The sequence below is a fragment of the Sinocyclocheilus rhinocerous genome, unplaced genomic scaffold, assembly GCF_001515625.1.
Source record: "Sinocyclocheilus rhinocerous isolate Xijiao unplaced genomic scaffold, SAMN03320098_v1.1 scaffold875, whole genome shotgun sequence".
Taxonomy (NCBI): domain Eukaryota; kingdom Metazoa; phylum Chordata; class Actinopteri; order Cypriniformes; family Cyprinidae; genus Sinocyclocheilus; species Sinocyclocheilus rhinocerous.
The window spans coordinates 788,562-804,849 of NW_015659463.1; the positions used below are offsets into that span (position 1 = coordinate 788,562).

A 16,288-nucleotide genomic window follows, 5' to 3' on the forward strand; every position below is an offset into this window, starting at 1 on the left:
AATAATAATAATAATAATAATAATAATAATAATAATAATAATAATAATAATAATAATAATAATAATAATAATAATAATAATAATAATAATAATAATAATAATAATAATAATAATAATAATAATAATAATAATAATAATAATAATAATAATAATAATAATAATAATAATAATAATAATAATAATAATAATAATAATAATAATAATAATAATAATAATAATAATAATAATAATAATAATAATAATAATAATAATTCATTTAAATGCAGCCGTTACCCCGGAAACCCTGTAAACAAAGCAGCTGCACTACCTTTCTGTTTCTGAAAGGTGTTTAAATTATTTAAACAGCCATTCAGATTTGTGTATTTGCTATGATGTTCATCACAGCGCCAAATACTTAAATATTTAGACTTAATAGGCTATTTATTTTCAAACTTTTTTTACATTTTAATCTGGACTACAACATGCCCTAGATATTGTTTGAAAGTGTTTTGATTCTTTATTGTTCGGTCACACTTTACATTAGGGCTTCATTAGTTAACATTAGTTAATTCATTAGTTAACAAACTGCCAATGAAAAATTCTTCTGAACATTCATTAATCTTAGGTAATTACAATATTTAATAACACGTTGTTAAAATCGAAAATTGCAACGGTGTTATTTAATGAGCTAACATGAACAAAGACTTCACTAACAAAGACTATTTTTTTAACAAAGATTAATAACTTCTGTAGCAAACGTAGATATTGCTCATGAGGTCTTATTGTAAAGTGATACCTATTGGTCTTTATAGTTCTTTTGCACTTTAATCTGTGTAAAACTTTTAACTTTATAAATTTTTCTGTATTGCTTTATTGCATTTAAATGTTCAGTTATTTTTGTTATAAGAAAAATGCTATTAAACCTGTTATACTGTATTATGACAGCACTTTTTTAAAACTAAATTTCAATATCGCGATAATACCGTATACCGTGATAAAAGCATTAGCAATTAATCGCAATATGAGAATTTGATACCGGCATATCCCTAACTGTAAGGTGAAAACCTGCCAAATGAGAATACAAGTATTAAAGCAGAAAGTAGGCTGTTTTACCACATTCAAGAATAGTACACTGTGAATCCAAAGTTTACAGATACCAAACAGAGCAACACGATCTAAAGTGACTTGAAAGAGAAGTAAAAAAAGCAGACAGTAACATTAGAAATGCGAAACACATGCTAATATGTTCTGCTCTATTGTGGATTTAAAACCTCAAACATGCTACAATGCTGTTATAGACCACAATGGAAACATTTGAGTTTAATAACAGCGTGGTCTAATATAATCTGCATGTTCTTTCTGAAACCACACTGATCTTCCTGTTTTTGCCAACAGGAAGCTGGTACAAAAGGTTCCTCCGCAAGGTATGAGCACATGTGTGTGTGATCTACACATTTCATTATGAAAGCGGAACCGTCTATCACTCCCTGTTCAACCAGCGAATGCAAATAATTACTCTCTGCCTCCACTTCTGAAGTATGATCAATTTAAACCAAGGTATTGCCGTTTAAACTGCAGCACTAAAAAAAAAACGATTTCATACTGAACTGCACTGCAGATTAGCACTGGTGTCTTTCTATTCTCCTTTTCCTTCTACTGTGTCTGCTACTTTCTCTCTCTCTCAATTCACCACAACATGAAATATTTCCACCACAAGCATTTCTTGTTGCTCTGCAGTTGAGCAGAAAAAGAAGTTGTTTCCATCTCAGAGTTGCACTCGCACGTACATCAAACGCTGGCAATGCATGTGCATCTACACATGACACTAGCTGCCAATCAATGAAAAATGTACCATCCAGCAATATATCATGCCTATCATCATACTGAATTAAACTAAACAGATCACTGTGACAAGCACTGGCTAAACAAATTCAGCTATTCCCTTAATCATATCAAGACGAGTCCCATTAATCAAGGGCCAGATGGATCATCTCAGTGCACAAAGGGGATGTCAGTATCGAGAGAGCGCTGCTTCCGGCTGTTCGGAGTCTGTGGGGTACCACGAAACAGATGCAAAAAAAGCTCGAGGGTGAAAGGAGGAGCGTATTTAAATCTTTGCGCAAACTGACAGAGGATGGCAGGAAGACTAAATATAACAAAAAATAAAGAGTGTGAAACTAATATGCTCCTTTCAAGTTCTCGTCAAGCCCATTAGAGCCGTAACTCAAGACAAAGCCTGATTCGATTTCACAATGAGGCATCAGAGAATTGAGAATAGTGTTTCCTGCACAGACATTATGCCAGTAGTATGAATTGAATGTGATGAGATAAAATGACTGGATGCTACAACAAATTATGCAAAGACAAAATTCATAATCATTCTCTTGCATTGTCCTTGCGAAGATATAGCACTACCATAATATTGTGAGATTATATGTGAAATATGAAAATATGTGAAGAAAAAAAAAAAGGTCATACAGGTTTAGAATGACAACTAGGTGACTAAATGATGACAGATTTATTTTTGGGGGGAACTACTGTATACGGTGCAAAATAATCATTAATTGTCTCTTTAAAGGGATAGTTAACCCAAAACATTAAATTCTGACATCATTTACTTCAGAATTTTAACCAAACAGTTGCTGGCAGCCACTGACACCAGGTATAGGGGAAAAACACTATGGAAGTCAATGGCTGTTTGGTTACCAACATTCTTCAAAATATCTGCTTTTGTGTTCAACTGCAGAAACTCATACAGGTTTGGAACAATATGAGGGGGAGTAAATGACTGAATTTTCATTTTTTGGTGAACTATAACTAAGAAATCAGAGACAAATCATCATAATTCCTTACCATTCCCACCCCTAGAGAAAAACTGGGAAGGCAGTTCTAGTCCGGCAGCATGGAATGCCACGTAGAACAGAACGGGGTGGTGGAAGTGGAAGGAGGAAACGCAGTATGGCTCTGAATTTTCCCTTAGGCAGGGAACCCGTCAACACTCGCCCTCAGTCATCTGCCCGTTTCTCTCTCTCTCTCAGATTAAAGAGCGTTTCTGTCTTTATGAAGCAGCTACTGGCCACATGTGCTGAACAGCTGCCCCCATAAACACAGAATTCAGCTGCTTTTCATTTGCTTATTCTTCCATTAAACCACCTTACATCATCTCCTCTGGCAAAAAAAAGCAGCAGGTCCGTAGCTATGGGGATTTTAGTACAGCACAGTGGTATTGTAAAAAAAAAAACGAAGGTGAAAATTCAAGGTGTGAAAGAACGATGTGCTGGAGAGAAGAATGTGTGAATACCTGTAGAGAGACATGCTATAACATGAAAGAGCAAGATTCCTAGAAAGAGAACAGAAACATGATGATGATACATCTATTCTGATGCACAAACACATAAACCCTCGTACAAGGACAAGGACAGAACATGACAAACTGTGTGTTGACATTGTGTTGTATGTTTATGGCTGAATTTGAAGATGTACACTGATGTATGGCCTTGGCTGAACTCATATTGAGGAAAAACACACTACAATTCTTCTGACTTCTGTCCTACAGACATAAACGTGTCTCCATGGCGACTCGGACACAAGCTAACAGCCTGTGTTCTGAGGAACCGCTGCGTGGTTATGTAACACACACACACACACTCCAACTCACTACAAATCTATTGTCTCCTCAACAACATGACCAATGTCCCCCAAAGATGATTCTAGTTATATTATATTCTTACAATAACCGCATCAGATCTTGTGAGAGCCTATATTGAGCCGCCTTGTAATGAAATCAAAAATCTCAGGGGAGAAAAATCGAAAGGCAGGACTTCACACTCAAATAATTCATTAAAAAGACATTTAAAGCAGCCACAATTAACTAACAGTGAAAAATGCCAACTGCAGTTCTATTTAGGTCTACTACTACTGTTCAGATTTTCTATTTGCATGTAATCTGCAGTGGTTAAACAATATGACCAAACAGACATGCATGCTTGTGCATAATTTATGTAACATTTACTGAGGATTAAGAGAGCATAAAAGTAATGTGTAAAACATAAAAATAAGTAAATCTAAGATGAATTGCAATGATTTTGTTCATAATTGTGCCACCCAATACCAAAATGTTTATTCTGTAAAGGCCACTATTCAAGTGTTTAGAATACTGACAAAGTATTTTGTTATTTAAAACCGGCTGCTCTATAGAGAAAATAACCGCAAAATATTTCATAGGTTTAATATATTTACAAATGTAGAATCCGAGTGTCTAACATCTCTCAAAGACAGATTAAATTCTGACGTCACAAAACAAGCAGCGGTTGTTCTTCAGGCAAGCAGCTTTTAGTGATTGAGCAGCACTGTAATTCGACTGATCCATTAAGCAGTATATAATCATGTTCATCGATATTTGTTATTATACATTGACATTAATGGGGCATTTAATGGGGCATACACTGAAAACTAAAAATTGGTGTAAAAATATTTTTACTGAGAAAATTCTAGTAAATTTTGCAAGTACTTGTACAGCATTGAATTATACACAATATTGAGAAGTGAAACGTCTGTAATAGTGTTATTATATTGCAAAATCTTCACAACTTCCAAAAATAACTTTCACAGTGTATAATGTGGGGAAAAAACTCCAACAGATGCACAACATGCATTTGATATTGAATGGTTTTGATTGTACAAATTACATAATACATTCAAAATAAAAGCAATAAGCCCCAAGAAGCACGACGCGAATGCCTACAACCCCCTTAGCTGTTATAAATTCACTGTAAACCATGGCTTCCCGGGGCTTATTGCTTTTATAAAAAGCATTGCTTTTCATTATTGCTTATTCCATATACGTAGTAAGGTTTCACAAAATAAAACGGAGCAAATAAAATGTAATGATATTAATAAAAACATTATTCTTCCGCCAAACAATGTAGTTCCTCGCGGATCAACTGGGTCAACCAGCACTGATTAGAGCAAACGAATCCAAGCAGATTTGCAGATTTGTCCTGATAATTGATGGAAATCAAATGGTTGCACACAGCTCTATTTAATTTAAGTACTAATTCTTCTTTAGACAACCCAGAAGAGCTGCAGATAAGCGTCGTTTGCAAACAGTAATTTCGTCTATGGAGATCAGTCCAGCACAACGCTCAGCCGGTTGAATGAAGCAGCACAATCACACACATTCTGGCGTGAACATTTCCACTCGCGCCAAGGGGAAAACAACGTAATAAACCTTTCTTTGACTTGCTAGTTTGCTTCTGGCAAATCCCTCCAATATGTTAATAAAGGCAACATAACTTGTGCTTGCCAAGACATGAGGTTACATCACATCAAATCATGAACTGCTAGTTGGTTATTATGGCTTTTCTTACTGTTCCAAGTCAAAGAAACTCATTAACGTTTGATATGCTGGTCTAAAAATCAATACCATTTCAAATATGAGCCTCTATGACCCTCCTGCCTCCTTCCTTGTTAATAATTAGCTTTTTTCTCTCCTCATCACATGATGTCATTGTAAGTGGCAGGAGGCTTGTTTCGGGATAAATAATGAAACCAGAACATGACATGAAACGAAAGACAGCCAATTGCGTGATGAGCCTGGGAAATGTACAGCATGAATGTACAGGAGAAACTGACTGGGATGCACCGAGATGCACTTGGAATGTGCAATGCAATCAAAGTCTTATCATAAATCATAAACGCGTACCACCAGCCATGTGATGGGAGTTTTAGATTGCAGTTTGACCAGACATCCGTTTACACACTACAGAATACATGCAACTGTAATATTGCTAGTCAGTTCAATAATTGTGAGTGTTGATTAAACATGGGATTAGATGGCAAGTACACTGTCCTAAAAGAAACCAGAAACCACCGGAAACCAGCGCTTTTGGTCTGTTTGACACATTTCTTGATGGCAGAAATGTTAGGCTGGAAAAGGGTTGAAACCTGAAGCATCAATTTCATAATAGCACTTTTTTTTTTTCTTGTGTTTTAAGGTGTTGCATTCTTGTGTTTTAACGGTTTAAAAATGATATTCATTATATATGCAATTTTTAAAAGATCAAAGATGTTAAATTGATCAAACATGACAGTAAAGACATTTGTTACAAAATATGTATTTTTCTAATAAATACTGTTATTTTGAACTTTACTGATCAAAGAATCTTGAAAAATGTATCATGACTTCCACAAAACATTAAGCAGCAAAAACTGTTTAAATCCACTGTTATTCACATAACAATTATACTTATTGCACTTCCATAGTGTCCTCTCCAAGAAAAGAATGCTCTCGAGACACTGAGAAGGGCGTCCATAATGACAGCATTCACTACCGTGATAAATTATACCAATTTAGAGCATTGGTGTCTAAAGAGTGGTCGTCCACAGCGTCGCCGGTGACTTTGATCACCAGTGCGGCTCTACACTGCCACCCGTCAAGTGGCCTAATCAGAGCCTGAGCCCAATTTACATCTGTGAGCAGTGCTTCAAAAAGAGGAGAGCTTCACAAAGAGCACTCCTACAGAGCTGCGCTCAAACCCTCTACCGGAGGCCCAAAATCATTGTGTCAGATGGGATTCGCAGTTCCCAAGCGTCCCTCGACATTCCGTCTGGCAAGACGAGAAGTCAACGAATGGAGATACACCAACGCCCAAAACTGGACCCAGGAAGTACACAAGAACAAAAGTGTGGGCAGCTTTCTAAGAAATGTAATCATTTTGGCTCATGCTGAAAATTAATCAACTGCAGAATTTATCAAATAAAACAAAAATGGAACCCCCAAACCTAGTCAGAGACATGCTCCAACTGTAAACCAATCATGGTCTAGATCTACTGGACAAATGAGCACTGTGAGACTTGTCAAATGTCAAAGGGGAATTTGGCAAAACAACAGCTATGAAACAAAACCAAGAACAATATTTAAACGAAAGACTGACCAGGTAGTGGTGGGGATTTTAGAAGCACGTGACGGGAAAACCACCATCATAACCATACGAAACCTTTCATAGACCAATCTGGAAGTAAATCTTAAAGAAAAACATACTGCATAACAGAGAATAAATTTGTATACAAAAACAAAGCTACAGACAGAAAGTTGCATGACACATTAATACAGGAGTACTAACATTACCCAGTGTGTTTTAGACCAGACAGGTTTGGTAGTGGCTGACTGTTTTTCAGTGGTCATTGGTCAATGAATATATTTAGAGATGATGAAGGTGTGTAAGAAATATAATTAAATCACAGCATGAGACGTAGACTACTTTGCTGAAATCAGATGAACATATACTTTACACTATATTCACTGAAAAACCATACAAACTATTTGAAAATTATGCAATTTAGTCCAGAAACAGTAAAGACATTTATGTTACAAAAGATTTCAATTTCAAATAAATGCTGCTCTATCTTTAACTTTCTAATCAAAAAATCCTGGAAATATATATTAAGCAGCACAACTGTTTTCAGCATTGACAATACTAAGAAATGTTTCTTGTGCAGCAAATCAGCATATTAGAATGATTTCTGAAGGATCTAAGGACTAATGGATCGAAGGACTAATTATGCTAAAAATTCAGCTTTGCATTACAGGAATAAATAACATTTTTAACATATATTAGAATAGAAAACAATTATTTAAAATTGAAATATTTTATAATATTACTGTTTTTACTGTATGTATGCAGCCTTGATGAGCATATGAGACTTACAATATATAAATGTTGCTTTCTCTGTTTTGCCTTCTTTTGAAGGCACACAGATTATAAGAAGCCGCAGGAGGTTCGGTCTATTTTCTGAGCTTTGCAGGAATGAAAATGGACTGACAATGAGTGTGAGGGAAACTGGCAGACCAGCTGATGCATTACAGTCTATAATGACAGAAACAGCACAGTAGGTCGCTGGTAAATGGCTGCAAGCATTTTAGCCCCAACAGGCTGAGATCAATAAATGCACAACAGCCCAAATGATGCACGCGACAATACAGGAACAGCTATTGAAGCTGTAAACGACTAAACAGAGAAACATCTAGTGTGGAGTATCTCAGCAGACCTCAAAGACAACATGAAAACAAAACCGACCCATATTGCACAATTCATCACTTCTCTGTTGATGTGACAGGTTTGACGTCATTCACGCCAACTGTAACTGGTTCTAGTTGGTCTTGTGACCACTCACGACATATTCAGGGAATAAAATCTGTTCCTCACACAGACCTATCATATGGCTCCCAAAGACTTGAAATCTAGCACACAAGCCGTAGAAACTACTTTTTCATAAAACATGGAGCAAATAAACAGCACAACATAACCACAAAACACTAGGTTTCTTCCAGCTTCAAAAGAACACCTACTTTTGGCATATTCCACACTGAGACCTGAAGATCTGACATCATTCTGTGTAAGACACTTTCAAATTGGGCAAGGTTGATATAAGACCTTCGAGATGAGCTGAAATAGGAAACCTAGACGCCAGGCGTCTGTTTTCAAATGTGTGTGTGCACGAATCACAGAGGAGGTTTTTGGAGGACACAGTCTGGTTCTGAAGTGTGTGTGTGTGTATGTGGGGGTGTGTATTTTAAAAATGTAAGTGTGTAACAGTGACTGTGCGGGAAGCTGTCACCTGTTCTGCGAGAGGTGTCACCTTGGCGAGTTGTTTTTGCACTCTATCTGAAGGTAAAAGGAAAAGGTGGTGCGTTTTATCACCGTCTGGGACTGCGGCTCCCTCCCGACAGGAAGTATCCTGCTCTGACCTCTGCTCTCTCCATACCATGAGCCAAAGTTGCACAGACACAACACAATGACTCAACATTCACCATGTAAACAGTGCAACTGATAAATCACGGAAGCCACTTGGCCTTCTAGGTTTTTAACAACTGATACACCAGATTTTATCCCAAAATCCTGACGTCTCGGTGTGCTGTTAAGCTTTTTGTGTGCAATTACGAGATCTGTAGAATAAAACGACTACATATCTGACCACAGCAACATTTCTGTACTTTACATTTGAATTTAATCAACAACAAAACTATTTGGCCGAATTAAAGTGCCCCTATTATGGATTTTTGAAAATGACCTTTCATGCAGTGTGTAACACAGCTCTAAGTGAATGAAAACATCCTGCAAAGTTTTAAATCTGAAAGTGCACCGTGTATAAAGTTATTGTCTCTCAAAAGAAAGAATCGACTCTGAATCATTGAAACGAGTCGTTTTTAAAACGAATCCCAAGCCGTTTCATGTTGACGTCAACATGAAACATTAGCATATTACCCGCCCACTTGTTAGCCTTTTCGCATTGGTCTGAATGAAAATGCAGATTCATTCTTTGCCACTAGGTGCCACTTTTGGAGCGGTAAAAACAGTGGTTTCCCCGGTAACGCTGTACACAAAGCAGCACTGCGCTCACAAACCTGCTTTATCAGGCATTACAGACATGATGAAATGAAACCGAGACCAATCGGACCAATCACCGCAGATTAGCGTCACGCGAAGGAGGGGTTTGGAAAAATGAATCATTGAGCAAATCGTTTGGGAGTCGTTGAGCAAGTAAGGTAAAAATAAATGCATATTATAAGACAATGAAAGTGTTTTTTGACCTTGCATGCATGTCAACCTGTTGTTGGGGACTCCCAAAACCAAAATATGAACCTTTCATTACCCATAATAGGGGCACTTTAATAGTTTGGGGAGGAAAAAAAAGAAAAACCCACATACTGAAACTTAAATGACTTGATGTAACTGAAATGACAACCTGTAATTGAGAAATATAATAATTTGACTCAAAGACAATGGTTTGGGGGTTGAATTTTTAATGTTTTGAAATAAATTGTATGCTCATCAAATCTGCATTTATTTGATCAAAAATATTGTAAAACAGTAATATGTTTTAAAATGTAATTTATTCATGTGACGCAAAGCTGAATTTTCAGCATCATTACTCCAGTCTTCAGTGTCACATGATCCTTCAGAAATCATTCTAATATGCTGATTCGCTGCTCAAGATTATTATCAATGTTGAAAACAGTTGTGCTGCTTCATATTTTTGTGGAAACTATAACTATATACATTTTTCCAGGAGTTCAAATGAACAGCATTTATTTAAAATAGAAATCTTAAGGTTATAATTTATAAATTCCTTTACTGTATCTTTTGAACAATTTAATGCATCTTTGCTGAATAAAAGCATTAATTTAAAAAATAAAACTTAAGCGTGGTGTAAAAATAAATAAATATATATTTCTTAATTTTAGTTCTATCGCCAAGCCCTAGTCTGCTGTTAAATGATGTGCAGCTGAATCATTGCAAATTTCTTTCCCTCGGGGATTTACAAGGGATATGCACATGCAGATTCAAAAAAAGGTCTCGGATAAAAGAGATCAGAATAACCTCTCAAAATGAGTGTCTATAACTGTAGCTTCCAGCACAAACCCTCCTGATAGTCACTTGCCCCCATTCTGTGGCACAATTCCATTAGTTATGTGATGTGACTGCCGCCGCCGACCATTCTCCTTTTAAAAAACTGAGCTCAAAGGAACCGCTCATCATTCTTGTCCCCAAAGCTTTTGTCTTCTGGAATTTCCTTGAGATTTGCCAACCCAGTACACCTAAGATGTCGTGTTTAGGCACAAAGTACTTCCTGCTCTGTGACATGACCTTGACTCCTCAGTTGTTTGGGGATTCAACACTTGCCGTCCATGTTGTGGGCATAGTCTTGAGGGTAAAAACAAAACTTGACTCAAGGATATTCTTGGCATCCAAACATCCTGCCAACTTCTTAACTTAAACCCAACTGATAAGAGTCTGGAGTATCCATGACCAGCAGACGTGTGTCATACTGGTGAGTTGCTCATCTGAGACATGAGGAGGTGGCAAGGTCAGTAATTCTGACGAGAGCGGTTTCAAACATGACGCATACTGAGGAACTCCAGAGCGAAAGAGGCTATTACAAAAAATGATCATTAAAAGCCTGTCTGAATGCTAGGTTTCTGTCACGAATCTCAGCGAGAGACAACATTTCGTAGGCGTCACAGGTGTCAGTCTCAATTTGTAGACAACTAATTGCCTATAAAATGCTTCATTCTGGAAATGCTATGAGAATATTTGATGTAGCCCTTGCGGAGCAGTGAGAAAATGTTTTTTACTGAAATATATGCTCAGTTTATAATCAGTTTCTTATGAGGTTGGCATCTCATTTTGAGTGCATGTGGTATCATTACATGAATTCATTTTATTAAATTGACACTGAAGTAATAAAGGCTAAAATCAGTCATCATCATAACTCTATTCAGCTGAACACTGAGTGCCTTTACATGATTGTACTCTGATTATGGTCAATATCCTGGCAACATATAAGGTCATATGTAAATAATTGCTTTGCTCCATGTTTACACTGCTAGTGCTGAAGTTGCATTGATACTAATGTGAAATGTGACAACTTAAAGGAATGGTTCAACCAAAAAAGAAAATATGCTAAAGATGTACTCACCCTCAGGCCATCAAAGATGTAGATGAGTTTTTCCATTATTCAGAACTGATTTGGAGAAATGTAGCAAGTAATCCACACCACTCCAGCCCACCAATTAACATCTTGTGAAGTGAAGAGCTGTGTGTTTTAAGAAACAAATCCATCATGAAGATGTTTTAACATTAAAACCATCACTTCTGGCCAAAATATGAGTCCATAATCCATAATAACACTTCATCTGTGCATATTTATCTCCTGATTCAGATGAGACAACTTTTTTACAGAGGGCTCATGTATCAGCCAGACGCAATGATTTGACGTTAAAGATGTATTAATGATGGATCATCAGCTTTTCACTTCACAAGACATTAACTGATGGACTGGAGTGGTGTGGATTTCTTGTGGATTTTTGTGATGCTTTTATCAGCCGTTTAGACTCTCATTCTGACGGCACCCATTCACTGCAGAGGATCCACAGGTGAGCAAGTGATGGAATGCTACATTTCTTAATTTCCTCTGATAAAGAAACAAACTCATTTATATCTTGTATGGCCTGAGGGTGCATATTTTCAGCACATTTTCTTTTTGGGTGAACTATTCCTTTGACAATCTTCTAGTAGGCATAAATAAGAGAATTTTAAAATAACTCCCTGACCCCGTCAGGTGCTTGATTTGAACCAGTTAACAATGGAAAGTAACCCAGGCAGCCAGCCAGCCAGCATTACTTTCACAATCGGGATACTTCAAACTGATCATTTATGTACATTTAGCAATATTGTGAAAACGCTGAACAAGGCAGAATACGGAGTAATTGCACAGTGTTTACACGGCATGAGATTACTGCTGTGGTCATCTATCATTTTCAGAGCTGACCGTAAGAAGTCATTAGTGGGAGCTCTGTAAACACTGTGGTGTGAGGAAACCCGTATTTACACCGAACCAGTCAGGACTTGAGCGCTGGGTGATGCTTGTCTCTTTTCTGATTTAACACTATAATCCTGCGATGTGAATAATGTAGTATATGTGCTTTCTGGATTGCTTTTATTTATTTACATGCAGATATTTTTGAAGTTGAACACGGTATATGTGCCTAGAGGGAATCAGTGTCAAGCTAAGTTCATCCAATTTTTTGATTACATCTAAAGCCTGTCTCCCTTATTCCCCGGGCATGTTTTCCCCGTTTTCTCACTCCTGCTTGCTCTCTCCGTAGGGTAAAGCGTATTTTGGAGAGCACCGCTGTCACACCTGTCCCCATGCTGTCAGCATCAGAGCACACATGCTGCGCCACTAACAGGATATGACATAGAGGACACAACTGCTCCAGCTTTCGACTGTGCGAAGCTGCACTGAAGTGTGAGGCAGCTCCATCCAGAATTAGGCCACAGTTTAAGCAACTACGCTAACTTTAAGAGATTGACGGTCTCATAATCTGGCTTATGACCAAGTCTGATACTACCGAACTCAAGCGAAATGCCTGATTGGTGACAAATTGTGTGCACTAGGTTAAAACCAAGCAGCTTATCATATCCTCTCTCTCTCTTTTGCGGTTTTTGACATGCTCACAGTTTACTAGGGCAACTACTTTCATCATATCGTATAGTCAACAGGCACGCTGTGCATAACAGTGTTAACCAGGCTACATAAAGATTGCATCGAAAACAGACCCGACATTTTTGACATTTGAAAAATGTCTACAGGCATACTGATATATCTGCTAGGCTAAAGAATCAGACAATATTTGGAAATTTTGTGATAACCTGGCCTCCCTTGGTGTCTCCTACAAAAAAAAAGTCAACAAATAGCCTTGTCAATAAACAGTAAACAATTTCAGTAAATTCTATGTTATAAGATATATTATTGATTATTTACACGTCCATTATTTTGCACAGTATTCACCCAAAGTAAATATTGTGCAAATCTACTGTGCTTGTGAAGTCTGTTTCTCTACTGATGATTTGGGTACTAAAATAATTAATGACTTAAGATCCATTAAACAGGTGTGTATGCATACGGTAACTACAGAAACTGTGCAGTTTCCTCCCCTTCTCCAAAGTATTTTTCCAAATCGAGCTTGCTTTCATTTACCACCAATGGACCTGACAAAATAAAAATGGATTGGTTACAGCGGGAGCACTCAGCTTTAATGAAGTATAATTGAATGGTGAAGTCTTTTGTTTAGAGCCGTACTTATCTGATTCTCACAGCAGGGTTACTCCAGAACAGCACTACATGCAGACTTTTGTTTATTTCTAACCTGGTTGTCTTGCTAAAAATCAAACAGCATGCATGCACCTTCCTGAATGCCTCTTGGCTTTATAAAATTCCAAGTTATTGATAAAAAAAATACCCAACTAACAAAATATGTTCTAAGAATGTTTCACTAAGGTTCAAGTACTGAAAACATTATTTCTGAATGTTCTCTGAAAGTCCAGTTTTTTAAATGCTTAAAAAAAATGTTCTTGGTTATGTGAACGTTAAAGACAATATTAAGGGGAGCGTTTGATTTTATTATTTTGCAAACATTATGGGAATGTTACATTTGAATGTTCTCTAAACCATCTTAGACAAACATCCAACTAAAAACTTGAAAAACAATGTCTTAATAATGTTTTTGTGCTAATGTTTTAAGAACGCTATTAAATACCAGATAACTTTAAATGAACGTTCTATTAATGTTACTGGAAGAATGTTTGTTCATAACCTTGTCAGAACGTTAGCCAAAGTTCTGAGACATTCCCTGTTAACTGGGTCGCAGAGATTATTTATGACCAGGCCTAAACACATCAGCATAAGGGACAATGCAGTATCCATGGAAACCACATAATTAATCATTGATAAGTATGTTTTTTCCCAATGCAGAGGTGAGTATGGCTAATGGAAGTATAGTAGAAGAGTTACATAACGTATTATTGCAGTTGGTTACATTTGAGAACATCTGAAATTGACCTGAATAAGCTAAATAATACTACATGGGGAAAAAAAAAAAACAGTATAAAAACAACATTATTGGTGATAATTTAACTAGATTACACACTATATAGCATTACTTATGCACTCTGCAAGCTATTATTTATATTTAATGTAACATACAACAGTGTTGACAGAGCATTAAGGTACTGAAGGGCTGTTTTTCTCATACATGATCATATAGGACGGTGACATCATGGTACTTTTATATTATTTTTAAAAAGTACCATAATTACCTTGCTTGGAGTACCATGAAAACAGAGTATACCGTCTGAAATCATCACTATACACCATGGTACTTAGTGCATGTGTACGTCCAGAACACCATGGTAGTATCATAGATGATACTCCAATGTGCTTCGAAGAACACTAAGGCGGAATGTACATCTCTTCTCACGGATCATATAAAAACATTGCGTTTCCATGATTCCTTGTCTAGAAAACACGGTTAACACCATAGTATTTATATAGTATGCAAAACTGCTTCAACGTATACTATGGTATTTTCATGGCACATTTCCAAAAACATGGTATTTTCTTCCTGTTTGATTCTTTCTAAATAATATTGTGGATTGAAATCTCAAATGAAAGACAGCAAACGCGTATCAGCCGGATGCTGGTGTGTTTGCACCCATCCCGTTTGTCCATAATAATCGAACCGAACAGAACCGAACCGAACCGCCCATCAGATCAGATCATACTAAATACATGTATCTTCTCCAAACGAGTAGCAAAGTACTGGCGTGTTGTTTTTATGAAGCGTGTGACAAATAGCACTGCAAAACCAAATCCTTCTGAACACACAGACCCGCTGAAAATCACACGCACATGACTTACCGAGCAGGAGCAGTTTCACCTCCCTCGCAGCCTTCTCTCCATCCTCGCGGAGGTTTTTGTCGATCATCTTTGATCTCTCGGCGGCCGCCTTGTCTTCTGTGCTCACCGTGCAGCCCATGATCGAACCGTGCGCGCGTCAAACTTCAAAGAATAAGTCAAATCGGCCCGGTCCGTTCCGCGCAAGAACTGTAAACTAAAAAGGCGCCGCGTGGATTGACAGATGTGCTATAAAAGCGCAAAATGTCACAATTTGAAAGCTTTGATTCCGAAAATCCCCGGCCTGTGATTCTCCATCAATCAGAAGGGTTCGAATGTGTGTAGACGCGATTAAAAAGTTGCTTTGTTTCCCACCAAATCAATCAATCTTTCTTTCTTTCTTCCTTCCTTCCTTTCAGATCAAAGAGCAGCCGCGACGTCGGCGCTTTCATCTACCGCTCACAGTTCCTGAAGTCAAAATCATTTGCTTGCGCTCAATCAGATGTCTGTTTTTGCACGCGAAATTGTCTCCAACTGGTGAGAAATTCTCTGGTATTTTATTTCAAATTCAAGCGTTCTGCATATCTGTCTTGGCGCAGGGCGATTCAAAATATTTTTTTTAAAAATCGAAATCAGAACGTTGCAGCGTTCGGCGTGGCGCTCCGCTCTCGCTGCTTTCTTCTGAGGAATAAACAGAGCGTAAGAATGTGAAAAAGCCCAAGCGTGCAGCGGCACCCACCCACTGATGAACAACTGCGCGTGAATTGTGGGAAATGCAGTAGTTTTCTGCTGTTTCCGAACAACTAAGTGCGGGATGTTCGATTCATTTTAGCGAATCGGTTTGCTCAGATGGCTCAATGAACTAGTTAAAATTATTCACTGGTTCTTTGAAAGCTTAACTCAAGTTTATATCTAATAATATAATTGTTATTCACACGGTAGAGTTTAAATAATAATAAGAAACATTCACACAACAATCGGCACAACAATCTTAGTACATAAATTCAGTTTTAATAATGTTTCTGTTGGTTTACAGAAACATAAGTTCAATCAAACAATCTTATCTAAG

The 16,288-nt window shown here is 37.3% G+C and overlaps 1 protein-coding gene across 1 annotated transcript in view; it reads right to left on the reverse strand.

Annotated features, from left to right (window-relative positions):
- The window catches only part of gnai2b (guanine nucleotide binding protein (G protein), alpha inhibiting activity polypeptide 2b), a 47,870-nt gene extending 31,884 nt beyond the window's left edge, over positions 1–15,986 (reverse strand). The window contains exon 1 of the mRNA XM_016532643.1: positions 15,244–15,986. Within this exon, the coding sequence (XP_016388129.1) occupies positions 15,244–15,361 (118 nt within the window). The 5' untranslated portion in view covers positions 15,362–15,986. The remainder of the gene's footprint in view (positions 1–15,243) is intronic.
- Positions 15,987–16,288: the final 302 nt, after the last annotated feature.